The 22633-nt window shown below is 37.2% G+C and overlaps 2 protein-coding genes across 2 annotated transcripts; both read left to right on the forward strand.

The window, feature by feature from the left end:
• Positions 1-9363: 9363 nt before the first annotated feature.
• On the forward strand, positions 9364-13018 carry LOC140864497 (cytochrome P450 83B1-like). Its single transcript, XM_073268724.1, has 2 exons — positions 9364-10296; positions 12261-13018. The coding sequence occupies exons 1-2, from the start codon at positions 9406-9408 to the stop codon at positions 12867-12869; spliced, it is 1500 nt and encodes a 499-aa protein (XP_073124825.1). The 5' UTR covers positions 9364-9405; the 3' UTR covers positions 12870-13018.
• A 733-nt stretch (positions 13019-13751) lies between these two features.
• Positions 13752-14501, forward strand: LOC140862438 (uncharacterized). The gene has a single exon (XM_073265460.1). The coding sequence runs from the start codon at positions 13752-13754 to the stop codon at positions 14499-14501; it is 750 nt and encodes a 249-aa protein (XP_073121561.1).
• The last annotated feature ends 8132 nt before the right edge of the window (positions 14502-22633 follow it).

Raw genomic sequence — 22633 nt, forward strand, 5'->3', positions numbered from 1 at the left:
CCCCCCCAATAATATGAGCCGGACCGTATCCGCGGATAGCATCTCATACATTGATCGTTGATGGAAGGTAGGAACATTTAAACAAATTTAAATTTCCTTTATTTATCTTGATATCAATTTTAAATCATATTTAAAATGAGAGATTTTAATTATGAAAATTTGTCTCATCATTTTTTAAAATTTTGTATGCTTGTCGGATTCACACAATTTTGTCTAAAACATGCATACAACTATAATATCACATATTATATAGGATGATCGATTCCATTTCTAATCGACCCGTGGTTGCCAATCACGAGTCTTAGTCCAATTCTAGGTAATATGCAGTATGCAATGCAATCCTATTACATTGAGCTTCTAATTTACATTTCTTCTGTCTTTATTGTCTGCTGGGCCCACCACCGTCTTCAAATCTTCATCTCCCACTAAATCTAATGTATTTACAATAAATAACAATGACAAGTAGGGGATACATTTTTAAGGGGTGGGAACGGGCCATAAACCAAGCCCACTTTTATTACATATGACATTCATATTGGGCCATAAACCAGGCCCATTAATAAATCCAACAACAATAAAAACAAATGTAAATTCCTAACATACACCTACAAAATTGGTCATGGCAATCGATCATCCTTATCCAATAACATTTAATTCAAAATTAATTTATTGGATAACATGCAATGGCAATTTAAATTTAAAAGGATAAAATCATATTTCATACATAAAATCTTATTTTATATACAAAATCATATTTTATCTTTTTATCAAATAAAATCATATTTTATCTATAAAATCCAATTTTATACATAAAATGATATTTTACTCAATATATCCATAAGATCATATCTTATCATCAATTGTACCAAAAATAATTAATTTCAAAATTCAATTTAACGGATAAAATATTTAAATTTTCCAAAAATTCAAATTTATCCAAAAATCAATTTTAAAATTTTCGGACTCGAACAATTCGATCCGACGCTTTGTGGACCAATCAAAAACAATTTTCGATCAGACCAAAAATAGAATTTTAACATATTAAAATTTAATTTAAAAATTAAAAAATAATTTTTCCCGCGGGCCGCCCGGGACATTTCCGGGCTGCCCGCGCCCTAATGGGGTCGAGCCGGGCAGCGGGGCAGCGACCATCGCTGCCCCCCCCCCTCCCGGGCAGCGATCCAATCGCTGCCCGGGTTTTTGCCCGGAAAAAAAAAAAATTTTATTTTAAAATATTTATTTTGTTTCAAAAACCGAGGCTTAAAAAATTTTTGTGCAATCGATTAATTTAATCGCTTGATCTGAGCAACCTGGATCTGATACCATTGTTGGAGAACTCGGCGATCAGATCAATTAGGATTGATACCCGGTGCAGCGGAAGTTTAAAATTTTTGTATGGAACGATTCCATAATAGGTATCAACCTTACGATTAAATTGTGTGTGTGTAAAAATTAAATAACGATTATAAATTTTTTACCTCAATCTCCAATCGAGATTATGGATACCAACAGATTTCTCTGCTCTTGTTGTATATCCCTGGAACTGATGGACGAACTGTTCTTCAATCAGGTCCACGAACGGATATTTAATCCCTCTACGAAGTTTCTACGAAGAGATTAACGAATTTGATCCGTTAAACCAGACTGCAAATTCAAAATTCACAGGCTGGGTTTTTCGAGCAGAGAGGGGAGAGGGGGGCGGCAGCCACTAGGTCTCAAAACCCTAGTTAATTTCGAAAATTATGCCTGTTGTATCTAATTTCTGTACTGCAATAACTTATTTATAATGTAGGCCACTAACAGCTTAGGGCCCATTAGTCATAAGTTCAAGCCCGACAAGCAAAGCCCGCACGTTCAGAAATTAATATAAAATTCATCATGACTCCGATTGATAAATCGATTTCACCAATGTGCACAGAAACCATTTCTGCACCTTTTAAAGTCAAGATAAATTTTTCTGAATCCGTATTCAGTGGTTTCCAAAAATGTCCATCCCTATGTCATTTTAGGAAATCTTACTCCTCTACTCATAATTAAGAAGTCCAACTTCTTTGTTCATTAAATTTAACTCTTTAAATTTAACTATCTCAACGGGGATTAAAAATCCATTACACTTTGTGACCCTCAATGGTTCAGGGATACAGCTAGCCGTGGGCTCACAACTCCTTGTGACTCGGAACAACAATTTCCGACTTGCCCATCGAATCATGGTAAGAGCGCCTAGCAACATCGCCCCATGATTCCCTAGGTATCACTGATAGTGCCTACAAGAACCAATAGATTTTGGTTAGCGTACAGTACGGTCCCTTCATCCATATATCCCGATCGAATCAACAACCATTGGTATATCGAGAGTCGTTCGAGATTCGATAACTATGCAATACATCTTGAAGATCAAATAGTGACATCGCATGTGCTACTAAGAAATCATTTCTTAAACCACATCATGTACTCTGGCCAGAGATTCGTCACACTAATATCTCCTCAGATCGCATAGGATATCCACACTCGCAAGTATGTGGTGAATCCTTGACAACAAAGCATCGACTCCTATATGTGTTGTAACTGTACCCAATCCCGACACCTGATGACCCCAATAGAGTCGGTAAACGAGTCAAAGCACAGTACTAGCATATAGAGTCTCAATGATGTTTCAAGTAGTAAGGACTAATGGTGTACAACCAAAACCGCGGACTATATCCACTCGATAAGTGATAACCACTTGGAAAGTTCGGATAGGGTAGTTCGATCATTCATCATATGAATATCCATTTGCATGCTTCGAACATCTCTATGTTCCTTACCAATGAAACGTGGTACTCCGCATCGCAAATGCTAGTCTCAAACTCGAGCGATCCTTATCCTTATTATCGGACGGCTCAATCGACTAGGAACAGTTTAGAATATACAGTGACTATAAGATGTGTTTCATGATAGACATCTCCATGTTCTACCACATCTTACATACACTATAGTATATTCAAGGTCTTTATCAAAACAACAATAGTATATCATAATATAACAATATGAAGAAAGATAAAGTCATTGCCATTAATAAAAGTGTAAATTATATTAAACAAAAGATTGTTTATGCAAAGAGTCATCAAAGCCCTTAGCCACAAGTTGGCTCACCGGGCACCCACATTTTTTCAATTTTTTGGTGTTATCACACCCCAATACTAGCAGAGGTGTATTCATTGCAGAGATTTAATGACTTTTTTAAGATAATAGACTTTTGTGGAGTTGATTGATTTTTATTGACTTTTATATAATTATATAGAGTTAAGAAAGATTTTCATAAACTCTTGTGGATTTACTTTGAGAGACTTTTAGAGACATTTGTAAAGTTTTTAACAGATTTCAATGGAATTTATAATGAAAATAAATAAGTTATACCTAAACATAAAAAATTAATTAATTAATATCATTTAAATTTGTTCCATATAATTATCCTTTATATGTTTGTGTATATACACATTTTTGTGTGGTAGTGTGTGTTGATATATATATTTTTGTAAATTTTTAAAAATACATTAAAATTTTATTAAAACACAACAAGCATATACATATATAAATGTTCAATAATTTGATTATTAAAAATAATTTATTATTACTTTCAACTGTTTAAAAAATAAACAAGGTTGTAACTTCTTTTTTTTTACTTTTATTATAATTTAAATTAATGGTATATTGAAATTTTTAAACAAACATGAGCGAAACTTTACTAAACTTTACTAATTGGTATAATTAAAATCCGTAATGGTATTAAAAAATCATTTCAAAAATTTATGATGGCCAAAATTCAAATAATTGAAATTTATGGATTCTAAAATTTTTAATTTTGATTTCAAATTGTAAAAAGTTTCGTAGGATATTTATATGGGGTGAAAGAAAAAAATGGAGGGAAATGAAATTAGAAATCCATCCAAATCTTTGGGTACAAGCAAAGATAATTTTTGACATTTTATGATTGTACTTTATCTTTTAAAGTTTGTACTTTAATGACTTTAATGGAGTCATTAAAATTTTATCTAAAATTATTTGAATACCCATGGATTTTTATAGAGTTTTTAAAAGTCAAGGTTGAGTACCACATAAGTTTTTAAAATTTCATGAAAGTTTATTTTGAATACCTATAAATTTTCATAAAGTTTAAAAAATTTTACATTGAATACCTCTTTACTTTTAAATTTCACAAGACTCTTAAAAGTCATTAATTATTTCCCCGACTTTGAATACAACCACCCCCGCGCGTAAAGTCTATTTAAATATGCGAAATTTTTCAGGTCCAGCATGATATATAAACATTTAAAAGCTGAAATTCCTATTAGTACACCATATCTCAACATAACTAACTTTTACACAAAAACTTGGAATATGAAGAACTAAAGAGTTCAAAATCTAGCTCGCCCTTAATTACGAAAGAACTCCAGTTGGATTTTGACCCGATGCTTCGAAGTCTAAACAGGCTCTTGAATGCGGCCTAAGCTTTGTTTGGAATAAGACAATTAATTTATAACCAATACTTTAATATCTATTCTATATATGTATATAAAGCAATTTTCAGCTGCTCAACCATTCCTGTCCACCTCGTTTTCGATCACTAAAACCTAGTAGCGGATTTTAGTTGTTTGTTTTTTTAATTTTTCGTATCACTAAAACACGATACCGGATTTTAGTTGTCGGAGACGAGTTGTGAAGCATTGGTTGAACAACTGAAAATTTATATATATATATATATATATATATATATTTATATAATATATATGTGGTCTAAAGTTGAAAAAAACATTATACCTGAGGAATTAAATGTTTTGTCTAGAAGACATGGCAAGAACTTTCAATTAGAGAAGACTTTTCATCTCTATTAATGAAATTTGAAGGAGCCTGATCTCCTAAGCTAGCCTTAAACATATAACATTATTTTACGTGGATTTTCCGTTATCGGTGTCTACATCTTTATTAATTCTTTCAATGTTATTCAAGTTCTACCATGATTGGAGTTTGATATATGCAGTTAATTTAATTTATAGTTTTTTTAATGACGTAAGAACCCATCATCGCTATTTTTCGATATGAATTTATAGTTTTAATTTTGGGTCATATTATGGAGGCATTTAATTTATTCGAATCATGTGTTTATGATTCTGATTTCTCTTCCCTTTACGTTCGAACAACTTAATCATAGAATTCTAAAAAAATAATAATAATAATAATCATACAAAGGAGGTAAAATAATTCAATGTTATACAACAAAGACCCTGAAAAACAAGGATCATGTGCAAATTACAAAACCCAATAAAAGAGTGGCCAACCCTGAACCATGTTTCTCTTGGATTTTTTTGTCATTTATTAATTAATCAATGCACAATCATAAAATTCAAAAATCAATTATTATTGTCGAAAAGACATATAAACTCAATGAATATTACGATCAAACTCCTGGAACGATTCAAAATGAAAAATAAAAATAAAAATTATATATGTAAAGTTGAGATTGAATCATGCTTTAAATAAACTTTATATATGCAATATTTTATATTTCAAAAATTTCATAACACACATCTACCAAATACGTTATGCGTCATGATCATTATTAAGAGAGTGTTTGCAAAAGATTATGCTTTTGTACAAGTGATTATATTTATAAATTACAAAAAATTTAAGAAAAATCAAAAGTTGGGGTAGTGTTTGAAAACAAATGTAAAATCCTAAAATTAAAGTTGGGTAGTTTTTGATAAATAAGTTATTAGAGTGATTTTAGCATTGGCCTCTTTATTAGAATCACTTTTGGGGAATTATAATCATCATATGAGTAGCTTTTGGATTTCAATTAAGTTAAACATAAACTAACAGATAATTTGGATTTAAAAAATACACGAAAGTGATTTTTAAGCTAAAATCTAACAATCATTTTTTTTAGTAATTGCAAATACTTTCTAATATAAAAAATAAAAAAAAAGGATTTAAGCCCCAAAAAATTAGAAGGCAGCGGCAGCGCCGCCTGAGTCCAAATTTCCGGGACCCTTCCTAGGGTGATTCTATGCTACACCGGGTGAAACACTCCCTAATTTTTTTTAGATGTTCGCGCAGACATCTCCTAAATTACAAAAAAATATCATGCTAAATGACAAAAAAGTATAGGCAGAGTCCACATGTTTTTTTTTCAGCAAGATGTTCGCGCGAACATCTTGATAAAAAACACAAAAGGAATGTATCTCACCCGGTATAGTATAGAATCACCCCCCTTCCTATGGCCTTCCAAATATATTATTATTTGACATTTTTTACTTTAGAATTTTGATTTTTCCTGAAAGGTCACACACTGAAAAATATTTTCATGCATACATTAATTACATCTATCACTAATAATTTCAAATATGTATATTATATATAGATATATGTATATTTCGAAATTTATTTTTTCCTAAAGATCACACCCAGACACGTTTCTTTTTTCCTTTCTTAAAAATATTTGTTTGACTGAAAAAAACACATAAATTGTAAAAATATTAATGAAGAACTTAAATTAATGTACCTTTCCAACGAAAGAAGGTTCTTTTATGTTTGCAGAATTAAAACCTAATTAATACGGAACTATATATATATATATATTCTCTAAATGAACATTTCCAATTATTGAAGGTTCTTCTATGTAATAATCTCTTAAATATTTTTTCTGGATTTTTCCCCCCTTAAACATACATACATATTAATACTCACTAAAATTTAAGAGTCAAATCCAAGATCTGAGTCCAATTTAAGCCCAAAGCTTCAAGCTCGGAGTGAACCTGAAACCAAACAAATAATGTTAAAGGGGTCGAGAGGGTGTTCCGACGTAGTCCGTCCGACGCTCAAGTCAGAGTCGAAAAATAAATAAGTGAAGCGGAGAGCTTGAATGCTCCTCAAAATAAAAGTAAAAGTTTCAAATGAAGTGATAAAATTTGATATTTATAGGGGAAAAGGTAGGGAGACCACGCATATTTCGTAGGAGATCACGTGAGTAGGACTCACGCACTTGTTCATCCAGGACTCGCCTTTCTGGGTTGGTTCAAAGTGTGACCTCGCCCTAGAGGCGAGGCTGAAGCTAAGGGCTCGCCCACCTTTGGGTAAGCTCTACCCAAGTTACTCTAATCGTCATCTTTAACTCGACAGCTCATCTCTGCCTCCTCTTCTCCTCAAGTCCTAGACTCATCCTTAGCTCCTTACTAGCTCCTTACCTTCCAAACTCTCAAACTCATATATCCTTAACTCCTTAGCAATTTCTTAGCTCACCTTCACCCTTGTCACCTCCCTTGGCTATGACTTCAACTCCAACTCCAACATGTCTCGCCTCCTCCACCTACCCTCAATATGGGCCAATATTTTCACTTATACATGAATCCGAGCCTTGTTTCTTGGCTATAAAATCCAATTGGACCTAAGTATGTGATGGACCGATTCGTGTGGTATCACATACATACATAAATATATACATATATATATATATATATATATATATATAGTTTTTATCCTACGCACCCTAATTTGTAGTATTTTCATGAGCGATACATTAAACTCACTAGCGTGTTTTAGTGGTTCCTAAAAAAATCACTAAAACACACTAATGAATTTTAGTGGTCGCTCACGAAAATCTTGCACATTAGGGTGCGCACTTTATATATATATATATATTTCCTCTTAATTTATAGTTGGAATTTAATATACCCATAATTTTATATACGATAGTTTAATGAATTCATCAAAACTTATATTTTATTTTTATTCAAGTATTAAAATTGGACTTTTCTTATAGTTACACAAAATCAACTTTGGCGTTTGAAATTTTTGTCAAAAAGGGTTATAATTTTAAAGAGACGTAATCCATTCAAGTCAAATTAGTCTTGTAGGCGACAAGTCTTTGCAATTTTGTATCCGATGCTTCATGATTTTAATACTAAATTTTTTAATTATTCAAGGTAAGATATATCATAACATAAATTTATAGTGTTTTCGGATTACAAACTAATGACATATATATACAAATTAAGAAATATGACGAATTCCAATTTATAAGAACTCTAGTGTATCATTCCAATTGCGATTCAAATTAATTTCTAAAATAACTCCCAATATTGCATGAGTTTTCATGATTTTAAAAATGACTTTTGGGAAAATACAAAATTGGTCATATGAGTTTTCATGATTTTAAATAAGGTAATGGGCTCTCTAGATAGGAAGAGGCAACAAAACTAAGAGCTAAGAAATGATGATGAATTGGTGCATATTTATTACAAGGCTCATGGTATTTTATTACATAAGCTTTCTGAATTTGTATTTTTGGGCTTATTATAATTTTCATTTTTATTTCTATTTTCGATAATTTGTTGATCGAAATTTATTGTATCAAACCGAAAATTGCTAATGTATCGGCCAAGGCTATATGCCACATACTATATATTCTAAATTAATTAATCATGCCTCTAAGGGGGTGTCCAAGTTGGTGGAGTAAATGAACTCTTGGCAAGAGGTTAGAGTTCGATTTTCCCTACCAACACCTTTTTGAACTAGCCTGTCACACAGGACTTGCCTAGTGTGGTTTATCTGGCTAACGTAATTTGCAGGCTATTGCGTTAGTCCCGGGGTTTATCCAGTGCGAACCAAAAATAGCGGCTACGGGTTCCTACATCACAAAAAAAAAAAAAATTAATCATGACACATAGTGCAAGTCTTTTTTTTTTTTTTTTTCCAAAAATAAATATATATATCATCATTCACGAACGTAATACAACCAATTTCCGTCAGACACGATTGATTATGGTAAATATTAAAATAAACATGCAAATTAAGGGAATAAAAATGAAAATTGACCAGTAACTAAATTTTTTTTAAAAATACAAGTTACAACATTAAAAATGAAAATCTATTGTTAATATGACAAATAAAAAAAAACTGCAAATAAAAAGACTGAAATATAATTTTCCCAAAATAATATTCAAAAGGCAACCGTGAAAACAAATAATATGTGAATCAGACCGTACAAGTCAAATATTGACATTATTGGACTTTTCCTGTGTTTTATACAAGTCACTTTGACGTTTGAAAACCGCAAATGGGGTTTAATTATTATATTTATAGAAAGGGCTAATGACTCATCAATTCGAGTGTCAGCTCTTTATAAAAAAATCAATTTTTCATCCGATGGATGTATTTCATTTTCAAGGTAAGACATATCATAAAGATATATTAATTATATATACATGAGGAATTATCTTTACATTTGTTACATTTTATATATAAAATAAAATAAATAAAATATTATGGCGTACCAATTAATAAGTAATATAAGGCCCGCAACTATAAATAACACACAAACCAGCTTTACAAATAATTATTATTATCTAAAAAAGGAAGAATAATACAATAATGTATTATTTTCTTCTCCTAGTGCTGTCTTTCTCAATCATCTTTGTTTTCAACTATCTCTTGAAATCTAAAAATGGCAAGAAAAGCAGTACTCTACTCCCACCAGGTCCCAAGGGGCTTCCGTTGATCGGAAACTTGCATGAATTCGACACGGTGCATCCCCACGTCTATCTCCACCAACTCGCCAAAAAGTACGGCCCCCTCATGTCCTTGAGATTCGGTTTCCGGCCAGCCATCGTAATATCTTCTGCCAGAGTAGCCAAAACAGCCTTGAAAAACAATGACCTAGCATTTTCAGGGAGGCCATCGTTAATTGGGTTCCAAAAGTTTTCTTACAATGGCAATGATATTGCTTTCTCTAGTTACAACGAAACTTGGAGGGAAATGAGGAAACTCAGCGTCATTCATCTTTTCAGTGCCAAACAGGTGGCTTCATTTCTTCCTATTCGAAAGGACCAAGTTTCGCGAATGATCAAAGATATGATCACCAAATCACATTCGTCGGATCAGGTCATAAACTTGAGCCAGGCTGCCTTCTTTTTGAGTAATAGCATCGTATGCCGAGCCGGATTCGGGAAACAGTACGATGAAGTGAGTAAAATAAGGTTCGATGGAGTTTTCAAGGAAGCTCAAGAACTATCCGTAGCTTTCTTTTTTGGTGATTATTTCCCTTTCTTGGGTTGGATTGATAAATTAACCGGGACCATTTCCAGACTCGACAAGAATGTTAGGGATTTGGATAACTTTTTTCAAGAATTCATTGATGATCATCTGGATCCCAATCGGCCCGACTCCATGAAAGGGGACATTCTTGATTTGATGATCAAGTTGAAACAGGACCACGCAGCTGCGGTTCCTATTGAATGGGATAATATCAAGGGAATTCTCATGGTATGACTTTCAAATCTACCTTTACTTTTCCTACTTCATTAATTCCCAACTACTTTATATATTTTCAAGATATTGATGATATATATTTCAAAAAAATAAAAATAAAAATAAAAGAGGAGATATTGACGATATATCTTATATATGACCGTATGCCAACTTATATAACAAAATCTGTAATTTTCCTTCCTTCATAGCTTCTGATTACTGATTTGTCGGTTCCCATACCCCATTTATGCTACTAATTTCAAATTAATTTTTTTTATGTTATTTTACATTAATTTTTAAGAATATTTCTTTGTGTGAAATGGTCACACGGATTTATATTCATGAGATGAATCGACTTATATCATATTTGTATGACAAAAAATATATTTTTGACATAAAGAAACATAATATTTCATTTGGGTGAGAGTCTGGCATATATATCCGTCTCACAAAATTGACGAATAAGACCATAACATAAAAGTTTTTTTGAATTTCCGACTCTTTGAGTGATGATAATTTTCCAAGAATATTCCGGACAGGTTATTAAGTGTTTCAAACTTTTCTTCATGGCTATCACCGGCCGTACAAGTGGATCATCGTCCTTTGATAGCCCATAGGTTGAAATTATGATTATTTCCCTGGTGAACATTGCATTATTGATTGATGTCAAAATTAAATATTTTATCAAATTATAAAATTTTTAAAAATGTTTTGAAAATAAATAATTATTTTTGTTCAACCACGTGGTGTCATGTGGTCCAAAGCTCGCCAAAGCCAAATCAGGTCCGGACTATGTTACACTGGGTGAAGATCACTCGGTGCAGCCTTTGCCGTTCATTGGGCATGAGGCTCATGGGTGAAGATCACTCGGTGCAGCCTTTGCCGTTCATTGGGCATGCCCAATGAACGGCAAAGGCTGCACCGAGTGATCTTCACGCCAATGAACGGCAAATGCTGCACCGAGTGATCTTCACCCAGTGCAAACCCGGTACAACATAGCATCTGCCGCCAAATCATGGCACACGTACATGTGTGGGCCACATGCCAAAACAATGGCGACCATCAATTAGGCGTGTTACACCTAATCGAGCATAAAAGTTCCTTTGATTGGATATGTATATATAGATATCATTCATTAATTAATCTGTTTCAAATATATAAAGTTTGATGAGTGGAAGGATTAAAACCTAAAACATATCAATTTATAGGATTAAAATTGTAATTTTTTCCTACTTTTATAATGTATTGTGTGTCATTTATTTTATTGGTCCTAAAATGATACCCTAACTAATCTTTTTTTTGATATTTTTTTATATGAATGTAATGATGTTATTTAGATACTTGGGATCACCATTCACCAATGAGAGTTATAAATTATATTCTTCTCAAAAGTAAACATAGTGCACATATATACACATAATTTTATTTTAATTTTCCGTGTTAGAATTTCATTGAGGTAAAAAAAATTGGAATTTTTTTTATTTTTTTGAGCGAGGTAAAAAATGGAATGAGAATCTACCCAATAACTTTTATTTATTGAAAGGGATTGTCTCGTCCCTCGCAAAAACAATGACTAAGTTACTGAGCTAGGTCAAATTTCGAGAACTTAAGAGTATCAGAAACGAAAATACGAGTAACATATAGGACGAAATATGAAATTTTCTATTATCCTATGCTTGTGATTACTGAGTTTCATTAAAATAAATTTAGTGGATTAAATTCACACACACATGCGATTGAGCATGACTATGAGAAGACCTAACGAATATAAACAACGAGATCCGTGGAACCCGACTTATATTTATAATTACAAAAATAATATTATTTTATCACATAGGTGACAGAATCATTTCAATTTTAAATTTGTTGTTTTCGAAAAAACCTGAAAAACGGGATTCCCTTTAATTAGTTTTCCCAACTCTTTAATATGATTATCCAAGATTCTTGATTGATTGTTATGTTTGACATTTTTGTTATAGAATGTATTTATTGCTGGAACCGATACAAGTGCATCGTTGATAGCTTGGGCTATGACGGCTCTCATAAAAAAACCCCAAGCAATGAAGAAAGCACGAGAGGAAGTCCGAAATGTGGTAGGAACCAAAGGCACCGTAGATGAAGATGATATTCAAAATCTTCCTTATCTAAAAGCAATCATCAAAGAAACTCTAAGATTGTTTCCTCCAACTCCACTTTCCGTCCCGAGAGAAACCATAGAAAAGTGCACGATAGATGGGTACGAAATCCCGGCAAAAACCATGGTGTATGTGAACGTTCATGCAATCGGTTTAGATCCAGAATACTGGGAAAACCCTACTGAATTCATGCCCGATCGATTCTTGAATAGTACTATAGACTACAAAGGGCACGATTTCGGGTTGCTCCCATTTGGATCGGGTAGAAGAGGCTGCCCTGGGATGAATTTTGGTATCGCGACTGTGGAGCTTGCACTTGCCAATCTTCTCTACTCATTTGACTGGGAGTTGCCCCATGGAATGAAGGAAGAAGACCTTGACATGGAAGTGGCTGCTGGGCTTGCAAGTCACAGGAAAAATGACCTTTGCCTTGTGGGCAAATGTTATGTATGAATTATAATGACCAGCAAATTATATATATAGATGCATGGAGCTATAAGCTATTGTTATCATTATAATATATATGTACTCGTGTCGTGTAATAAAATAACGTTGAACCTTTGTGGCAAATGAGCTAGCTATTTATATTCCTTTCTACTTCTTATCTGATGTCTCTAAAAAATATACGGATCTAACCCGACCCGAGCCCAATAATAATCCATATCTTTGAAAATATATTTTGAGGCCCATCTTGTCTTATTTTATAAGAAGCCCAGTCTGGGATGACCCTGTTAGGGAATGGGCTCATGATCATAAATTCATGGGCTTGAGCCCTAACTGGTATGGTTGGAGCCCGACCTGGGCCCAGGATAGGTTCAGTATCTAGAACCTTCGATCTTTATCAGGTATAGGATGATTTGTAGAATATAAAGGCAATATTCAACGAATCCCAGATTTGATATGATTCATGAGTTAATATTAGAATCTTGCTTGGTCAAGGCTCCTATTTGAGTAGAGTTCTACCCTAACACATATTCTACTTCATCAAGGTGACTTACCCCTCCAGCCTCTATAAATACAGGTATGGTTCATGTTTTACTCATTCATCTCTTCTATTCACTTCTTGTTCACACACTCACGCACGCATATTCTCTTGTTCTTACTTTTTGTCAAGCTTTTTCACTTTTGAGCACTGACTTAGGCATCGGAGGGGTCACACCGAAAACACCTTTGGTGCCCCCTAACTTAGCTTTTGTCTGTGCAGAATACCGTCGTGCCCGACCCGACCCGGTTTATTGAAGATTTGGAGATCCACTCTACCAGACCGAATCCGGAGGAAAATTTCGACATCATCAATTGGCACCGTCTGTGGGAATTTGAAGAAAAAGAGTCGAGATGGCTGGCGCGAATGGAGTAAACGCACAGATGGAACAACTAGTTACCGCCGCTATTGAAAGAGCTATGGCTGCAAGGGCGGAGGTGAATCCCCTCCCCTCCCCACCAGATCAGAACGCACAATTGGAAGAGATCAAAAAATTAAAAGAAGAGATGGAGCTCTTGAAAAAGAAGCCGTCTGGATACCTAGCCACGCCAATCCGGAATATTCCCTTTTCTGCTGAAATACTGGAGTCCGAACTCCCCAAAAACTCTAAGTTCCCACATGTTGGGGAATATGATGGAAAAGGGGATCCAGAAGAGCACCTGTCCCGTTTTGAGAATGTTGCGTTGTTGCACAAGTATTCCGACCCGATTAAGTGTCGGGTCTTCCTCAATACTTTGATAGGGCCAGCACAACAATGGTTCAACTTATTACGTCCAGGGGATATCAAGGAGTTCAAAGATTTCAGTAAAGCCTTTCTACACAATTTTTCTAGTAGCAAAAAGCACCCTACGACCACTCTTAGTCTTTTCGCTATCAAACAACAACACCAAGAAGATTTGCGCATATATATTCGTCGATTTAGTGCTTTGTCCCTTGAAGTGCTTACTCCTACCACTGATTTTCTCATCAGTGCCTTCACTCAAGGACTTGCTACAGGGGATTTCCTCAAATCCTTGATCAAAAAATCACTGTCTACGTACGATGAGTTGCTAGCTCGAGCCGAAAAATATGTGAATTTAGAAAAATACAAGTTTCCCGATTGAATGGGGGAACGGAAAATCTTATAAGTCCAAAGAATACCAGAATCCCTAACACACCTCGAAGGGTGGGACCAGCTCCTTGACCCGAGCTGCTTGAACTATTCACCTCTTTTTTACCCCTCTAAGGATGAGCAAGACTCGAGCCCTCCAGATATGCGAGGAGAGACAACTTTTACAAAGGCCTCCATGGAGCGAGCATGGGCCTCGCAGGCCAAAGTCAAAAAAGTATTGTGACTTTCATAATGAGTATGGGCATAACATCAATGACTGTCGACAATTAGAACAAGAAATTGAGAGGATAATTCAGCAAAAAAATCCAGAGATAAAAGACATTGTAGCAAAGCATAAGGGAGGATATCAGTCGAATAAAAGGGGTCGGGATGATTCGGAGCGCACAGGACCAAGACCAAGACCCGAACCACCCCGGGGCAACTTTCAGCACCCTAACCCAAACCAATCTGGTCCCAATCAGGGGTCGCCCCCACCCGCGAGAGGAGTTATTAACATGATCTCCGGAGGACCAACAGATGGAGATTCCAATAGAGCAAGGAAGACGAGCAGTCGAAAATTGAGCAACATGGAGATAACCGACCAGGTGGTTAGGACAGGCCCGACCCTTTCATTTGGTCCGGGTGATCTTAAAGGCTTGTCAGATACTACTCATAATGATGCACTGGTTATTCGAGCTCTGGTCGCTAATTACGATGTGGCTCGGATTTTTGTGGATTTTTGAAGCTCGGTCAATGTACTATTCCAAGAGACCATAAATCAGATGGATTTTGGAGAGTATAAGGTAGAACCAGTAGTGACGTCGTTGTTCGGATTCACGGGTCATGCCATCCGACCTACTGGATTGATCAATTTGCCACTTACTTTGGGCAAGGACCATAGAAACAAAACACGGATTCTCAGCATTATTATCGTGGATGCACCATCAGCGTACAACGCTATCTTGGGAAGACCAGCCATGACTACCTTCATGGCCGTGGCTTCAGCACTATATCAAAAGATCAAATTTCCTGTGGGTAATGAAGTTGGCGAGGTTCATGGAGATCAGAAGATTTCTCGAAAGTGCTATGTAGAAGATGTACGGATAGAACAAAAATCAGTCAAAGTTGGCCATGATGACCGACTCGGGCCTAGAGGTCAGGAACAAGTAAATTTGTTGGAAGAAAACACCCCTGTTGCTGCAAAAAAAGAGTGCAAAGAAGTTTTGTGTAGTGACCCTACCCGGATCCACTACCTAATCAGAGTTAAGAGCATAATTAAACATTGCATTAAATAAATCGCTGCGGAAGACTTTAAATAAAAACAGACCGGCAGAATACAACCAGATTAAACAAATTTGATTTATACAACCAAATCGAATTTGTAGCCTAAAGGCATAACCTACAGCTAATCCTGCTGTCTTCACTGGTCACTGGCTACTCCAAGCTCCTGGTGCTCAATCCTGCACCTACACCTGCCCCATCGAATGGGGTGTCCAGATATACAGAAAATACTGAACGTGAGCTCTAAGCCCAATACGAAAGCACTGGGTAAAACATACAAATATGATGCATGCAAATGATAGGATATCCATATCTGGGATAACTGTATACAACTGCTCAGTAATGGCGCCTAGACATGAGTGGTACAACCCGGGGAGCAAACCCTGCGTACACTGTTCATTCCTACAGGACGTGGACTGTGTCCCCCGATGTTAATCACCCATGACCCGTCAGTCACTGGGCACTAGACATCAACCATCCAGACAGGGCTGAGCGGCCCTACATGGCTTATCTCACAAGATGGACAGGCACAATATGATATGCACATGCTGCATAATAATATGACACACAAATGCAACATATAAGCATGCAAACCGCTGACTATCTCAGTCTGTACTTACGTACCTTTCTACAGGCAGTTCCTAGCAGTCCCACTCTAGGTTCCAAGCCTACATCAGTTCTACAATGCAAAACCCATGCATCATTCATTAAGCTCTAAAAGCCTTAACTAAGCTATTGCATACTCCTAAATAATTTAAGGAGACCATAGCTATACCTGCGTCTGTCGTCAGCCCGCTGATGGCGACTGTCTCGCAACTAGGGGTACACCCCTGCTGCAGCTCCACAGCCTTGAGCACTGCTCCGCTACACGAGCACTGCTCCGCTACTATGTCAGACACTGTCCGACTATACTAAAATATGTTCCTTACTCCAACTCTAAAATAAGAGTACCCAAAGCCCAAAATAGAGCTACTAGGGCGAAGGAGAGGAATTCGAAATTGGCAAGAGATGAGGAGCTCGGACCCTATATTTATAGACGTCGATCGGAAGTTCCGTTCCCTGATCGGACGTTCCGTTCCGGCAGATCGGAAGCTCCGTTCCTCCGATCGGAAGTTTCGATGCCACGTGTCAAACCCAACCACATGCAACCACACACCTGTCACCGACAGTCGATCGGAAGCTCCAATTGCTGATCGGAAGTTCCGATCTCCATGCTTCCGATATGGTTCCGATTTCATTCCGATGTCACCAAGATCGGAAGCTCCGATCCTAGATCGGTGGTTCCGATCCCACTCGAGTCTTGGGGCGTTCTAAGCCATTTTCGAGTGTTCTGGATCCATTTCTGAACTCCGTTAACCCTTCTGGAATTTCCTTAATCATGTTTTACTTAATATAAACATGATTACAAGATTAATATTGTAACGACCCTCACTACTAGGCTATCAGACTATAATTAAAATAAAGGAAAATTACGGATTTTTAAAAATTTTGCCATGACCTATTTGTAAAACAAATAAGCCATCAAGACTCAAACAGCAATTTAAATAAGGAAAGAAAATTGACTTCAAAACTTAAGTGCGTTAAACATAAACATGCAATCCTAGTAACCATCTCCCGGTTACAGCATAAAGTAAACTAAAGCATTTAAAATTAATTCCAACGATAATCATAAACTTGCAAAAGCGGAAAACGTACTTCAAAACATAAGTTGTAGCACAGGGAATGCACATCCTGGCTATAAATACTACAAGATCTCAAATAATACTTCATTATTACAAATTTGATAACTGTGCGGAAAACATAAACTGAAAGGAAGCAACGGTCACTGGGCCTCGCACTACCGATGGCCTCATCCCAGTAGATCACGCCCCTCCGTCTCCTCCACAAAATCCTCACCTGCAAACATTCAAGCATAGTGAGTCTAAAGACTCAACAAGCATAACTAGGATAATAACAAGGGTTTAAAATACGTGATGCAAAAACTCAACTTAAACTGTAATATGCATGAAACTAGAAAGATATAGAAATCATGCATTAATGAACTCACACTATGATAAACTTTAACTTTCATAACATTCAACTTAGACTCATGCATAACTGAAAGACTGACATCAATGCAAAACGAGTCAACTAAAATTGTGAAACTTTAACTTTTAAACTTTTCTTTACTTTTTCCTCTTAGAAATCCGATCCCTGATTTGTGACCCTCTGTTTCGATCATGATCATGGCTGCAGTGCACTATGCCGGCAAGACGACGAGATTTCTCCCGACAAACTTAACCCCTCTATGGCAAGGAGACCGAGATGCCTCCCGATCCCACATTGCCCCTCTGTGACAAGGGTAAACAAGATGTCTCTTGCTCCTTGCCTAACCTCTATAACCTCTTGGTGAGTAGACCGAGGCATCCCCCGGCCTAGCAACACCCCTCTTGTCACAAACAGATCACTTCATTCAAAAAAATATTTGCTTTCTTTTCCCTTTTCATTTATAAAGACTCAACTCATACATTAAATGGCATGCAAACAAGTAAGCTTCCTTTTTCTTTATTAAACTCAAGAACACGTCAAATGCACACGAATAAGCAATCTTTAAGACATGAGACTCGACTCGAAAATGTGAGTTTAAGGTGGATGAGTGGCTGCCCCTAAGTCCAAAAAAGACAACTTACCCAACAAAATTCTCAAACTTGACTTAACTCGAGCAAGTAAACCAAAAAACCCTTAACTTTGTCATATCTTAACCAAAACCCGTCCCGCTTGAACCGACACCTCATAAACACTCCAAATTACCCCTAGGACCAGAAAGTAACCTCCAAGGATCACCCGAACATTACAAACCAAAAACATTCCCGGACAGCCCCTTATACTCAAAAAAATTCTGCACTTACACCACAAACTTAAAAGACTCATAACTTACTCAATACTTATCCGATTCGGGCCCATTTTATATCGACGCGACCACAACATCATGAACTTTACCATGGAATAGCCTAACCCTGCACAGACCTCAGCCACGACACTGCCCTGCCCCGTGAACAGTGCTGCCCTGCACACTCACAACATCCAACTTACCTCTAACTCAAGAATTCAACCCCATAACTCTCCTTCCTCAAATTTTCTCCATACCAAACAACCAAACACCTCAAATAACCTCTCTTAGGACTTTTTCCAAACACTTGGGCTACACTCAATCCACACTTGCACAACACATATCAAGAACATCAATAATTAACCATCAAAACTCCAAAATGTTGAACAATCAATCAAGACCAATGCAAGACCAATAAATACTTCAACATCAATTAAATTTCAGCCCCTACACATGCAAAATTTCGAAATTTTGGTCCTTATACATTCTGAAAATTCGAATTTTGGCAAGAACAACCATATAATTCCATGTCAATGCACATATACTCAACATTAAATCACATAAACCCAACCCCATAACCCATTTAGCAAAAATCAGCCCCTTAAATGCCCAAATTCGAAACCCTAACATCACAACATCATGCATTTTCGAAATTATTGCAAGAAATCTTAAGGGTGGGGGTAGATATTGCTTGAATGTGAGCCCAAAGGAGTAGCTACACTTGCCTTTCAACCTTTTACCCAAAAATTCGAAAATAAGGGGAGATGGAGGGAAGAACTCTTGGTCAAACTCCAAGCTAGGCTCCTTGTGGAGCTCCTCCGGCAGTGGGGACGGCGGCAGGCGGCGACGGTCGGCGGCTGGAGGCCAAGGAGGAGGGCGGCGTGAGGGAGATTCTCCAAAGGGGGAAGGGGGCGGCTCCTAGGGTTTGGGAGTTAGGGTTATGTCTTGATTTTTAATTGAAATGTTTTAATGAGTGTAAATTAAAAGTGTAGTGTATTGTGTGTAGTGTTTTAAAATTTCACTTGTACTAGCAAAAGTACTACTTGTACTATTAAAACTTTTTACCTCAACTTTTTGCTATTTTCAAACTTCTAAATTTAAAATTTCAACTCTCAACATTTTAATTGAAATTCCACTAACCCGGATTTAATAAAATCCTATTTTATGAAAAATTTAGGAAATAACCCAAGAAAATAATAAAATTGCTTTTTGACCCATAAAAATTTAAAATTTGCATTTTTGGCCAAAACCCCTCTTTTACCTCTAACTTAAAATCTTAAAATTAAAAATCTTGAAAATAAACCATCGAAGCCCACCGTCGTCGCCTGCCTGGATAAAAATTACTAACTAAACAGTTCAAGGCATTTAATTTAAATAAATCAAGCAAGGCTAACTTTAACTTAAACTTAAACAATTAAATTCAAGAAATTTAAAGATATAAATACTGAAAATAATTTTAGGCATGATTTTAGAATTTTAGAAGTTCTTGGCGTTACAATTCCTCCCTCCCTAATAAGAAATTTCGTCCTCGAAATTAAAACTTACCAAAAAGCTCCGGATATCGAACCCTGATATCTGCTTCTGCTTCCCAAGTGGCCTCTTCATCCGAATGGTTCTGCCATCTCACCTTGATCATTGGAATCGACTTGTTACGGAGTCTTCTCTCCTGTCTATCCAAAATCCGGATGGGCTTCTCCTCATAGGTCAAGTGAGGAGATAGCTGAAGCGGTTCCGAACTAAGCACATGGGATGGGTTCGAGATGTACTTCCTCAACATCGACACATGGAAGACATTATGGATCTTATCAAGGTTAGGCGGCAAGGCCACTCTATAAGCCAGTACCCCTACCCTATCCAAAATCTCGAAGGGCCCTATGAACCTCGGTGCCAACTTCCCTTTCTTTCCAAACCTCATCACACCCTTCATGGGTGCAATACGGATAAAAACATGATCACCCACCGAGAACTCCAAGTCTCTCCTCCGGTGATCAGCATAGCTCTTCTGCCTACTCTGGGCAGTCCTCATCCTATCACGGATCTTAGCCACTACCTCGGTGGTCAACTGAACAATCTCCGGACCAAAGTCTGATCTCTCACCTATCCCATCCCACAACACTGGAGATCTACACTTCCTCCCATATAGTGCCTCGTATGGAGCCATGCCAATAGTGGACTGAAAACTGTTATTATACGCGAATTCCACTAGTGGTAGTCTCGACTCCCAACTACCTTGAAAATCAATAGCACATGCCCTCAAAAGATCCTCCAAAATCTGAATCACCCTCTCTGACTGGCCATCAGTCTGCGGGTGAAAGGCGGTGCTAAAAAGTAGCTTCGTCCCCATAGCAGAATGAAGACTCTTCCAAAAAGACGAAGTAAACCGTGGATCTCTATCAGACACTATGGAGACTAGAATACCATGTAGTCTGACTATCTCCCGGAAATACAACTCCGCGAACTGAGTCATCGTGAAAGTCATCTTCACCGGTAAAAAGTGGGCCGACTTAGTGAGACGGTCTACAATCACCCAAATGGCATTCGAACCTCTCAATGTCTTCGGCAATCCCACGAAAAAATCCATGGAGATATTCTCCCACTTCCACTCCGGAATAGGGAGAGGCTTAAGCAAACCGGCGGGTCTCTGATGCTCCGCCTTAACCTGCTGGCATGTCAGGCATTCTGACACGAATCGGGCAATGTCACTTTTCATGCCTGGCCACCAATAAAGCTGCTGAAGATCCCGATACATCTTCGTACTACCAGGGTGGATTGAGTACGGCAATGTATGTGGCTCTGCCATGATAGTAACTCGCAGAGAATCACCTGCGGGAACCCAAAATCTACCTCTGTACCTCACAATCCCATCTACCACAGCATACAAACCGCTGCCTTTCTCTTCGTCCCTCTGTCTCCACTTCCTGATCTGCTCATCAACTGACTGCGCTGCACGGATACGATCAAAAAGTGTAGTCTGCACGCTTAGGGAAGACAAACGCGGAGCCCTACCACTCGCATAAAACTCAAGACCGTACCTCTGAATCTCAACCTGCAACGGTCTAGACACTGACAAGGAGGTAAGCACTGCGGTCTTCCTACTCAAAGCATCTGCAACCACATTAGCTTTACCAAGGTGGTAGCTAATATTGCAGTCATAGTCCTTCACCAACTCTAACCACCTACGCTGCCTCATATTCAACTCCTTCTGGGTGAAGAAGTACTTGAGGCTTTTGTGGTCTGTGAAGATCTGACTCTTCTCTCCGTAAAGATAGTGTCTCCAAATCTTAAGAGCAAACACTACCGCTGCCAACTCTAAGTCATGAGTAGGGTAGTTTTTCTCGTGCTCCTTCAATTGCCTAGAAGCATAGGCAATAACTCTATCTCGCTGCATCAAAACTGATCCCAATCCCAACTTGGAAGCATCAGTATACACCACAAAATCACCTTGCCCGGATGGCATGGTCAACACTGGCGCTGTCGTAAGAGCTTCCTTCAAAGTATCAAAGCTCCTTTGACACTCGGCACTCCAAACAAACTTGGCGTTCTTCTTAGTCAACGCTGTCATAGGCACAGCAATGGAGGAAAAACCCTTGATAAATTTTCGGTAATAACCGGCTAATCCAAGAAAACTGCGGATCTCAGACGCGCTCCTCGGTATAGACCACTCCTTCACTGCTTGAACCTTTGAAGGGTCTACTTCCACACCGCTCTTAGAAATAATATGACCCAAGAAAGCAACTTTCTCCAACCAGAATTCACACTTATCAAACTTGGCCAACAACTTGTGCTCTCGAAGCACCTCAAGAACGGTCCTCAAATGCTGTTCATGCTCCACTCTATCCTTCGAATAAATGAGAATGTCATCGATGAAAACAATGACAAAGCGGTCCAAGTAAGGCTGAAACACGCGGTTCATAAGATCCATGAAAACCGCGGGCGCGTTCGTCATCCCAAACGGCATCACAAGGAACTCGTAATGACCGTAACGAGTCCTAAAA

Source organism: Henckelia pumila, chromosome 4, assembly GCF_033568475.1.
Source record: "Henckelia pumila isolate YLH828 chromosome 4, ASM3356847v2, whole genome shotgun sequence".
Lineage (NCBI taxonomy): Eukaryota > Viridiplantae > Streptophyta > Magnoliopsida > Lamiales > Gesneriaceae > Henckelia > Henckelia pumila.

Bases quoted from the DNA above. Each gene is read 5' to 3' on its own strand.
- LOC140864497 (XM_073268724.1), top strand. From the start codon at position 9,406: ATGTATTATTTTCTTCTCCTAGTGCTGTCTTTCTCAATCATCTTTGTT. The intron at 10,297-12,260 runs GTATGACTTTCA...TTTTTGTTATAG, and splicing joins ATATCAAGGGAATTCTCATG to AATGTATTTATTGCTGGAAC.
- LOC140862438 (XM_073265460.1), top strand. From the start codon at position 13,752: ATGGCTGGCGCGAATGGAGTAAACGCACAGATGGAACAACTAGTTACC.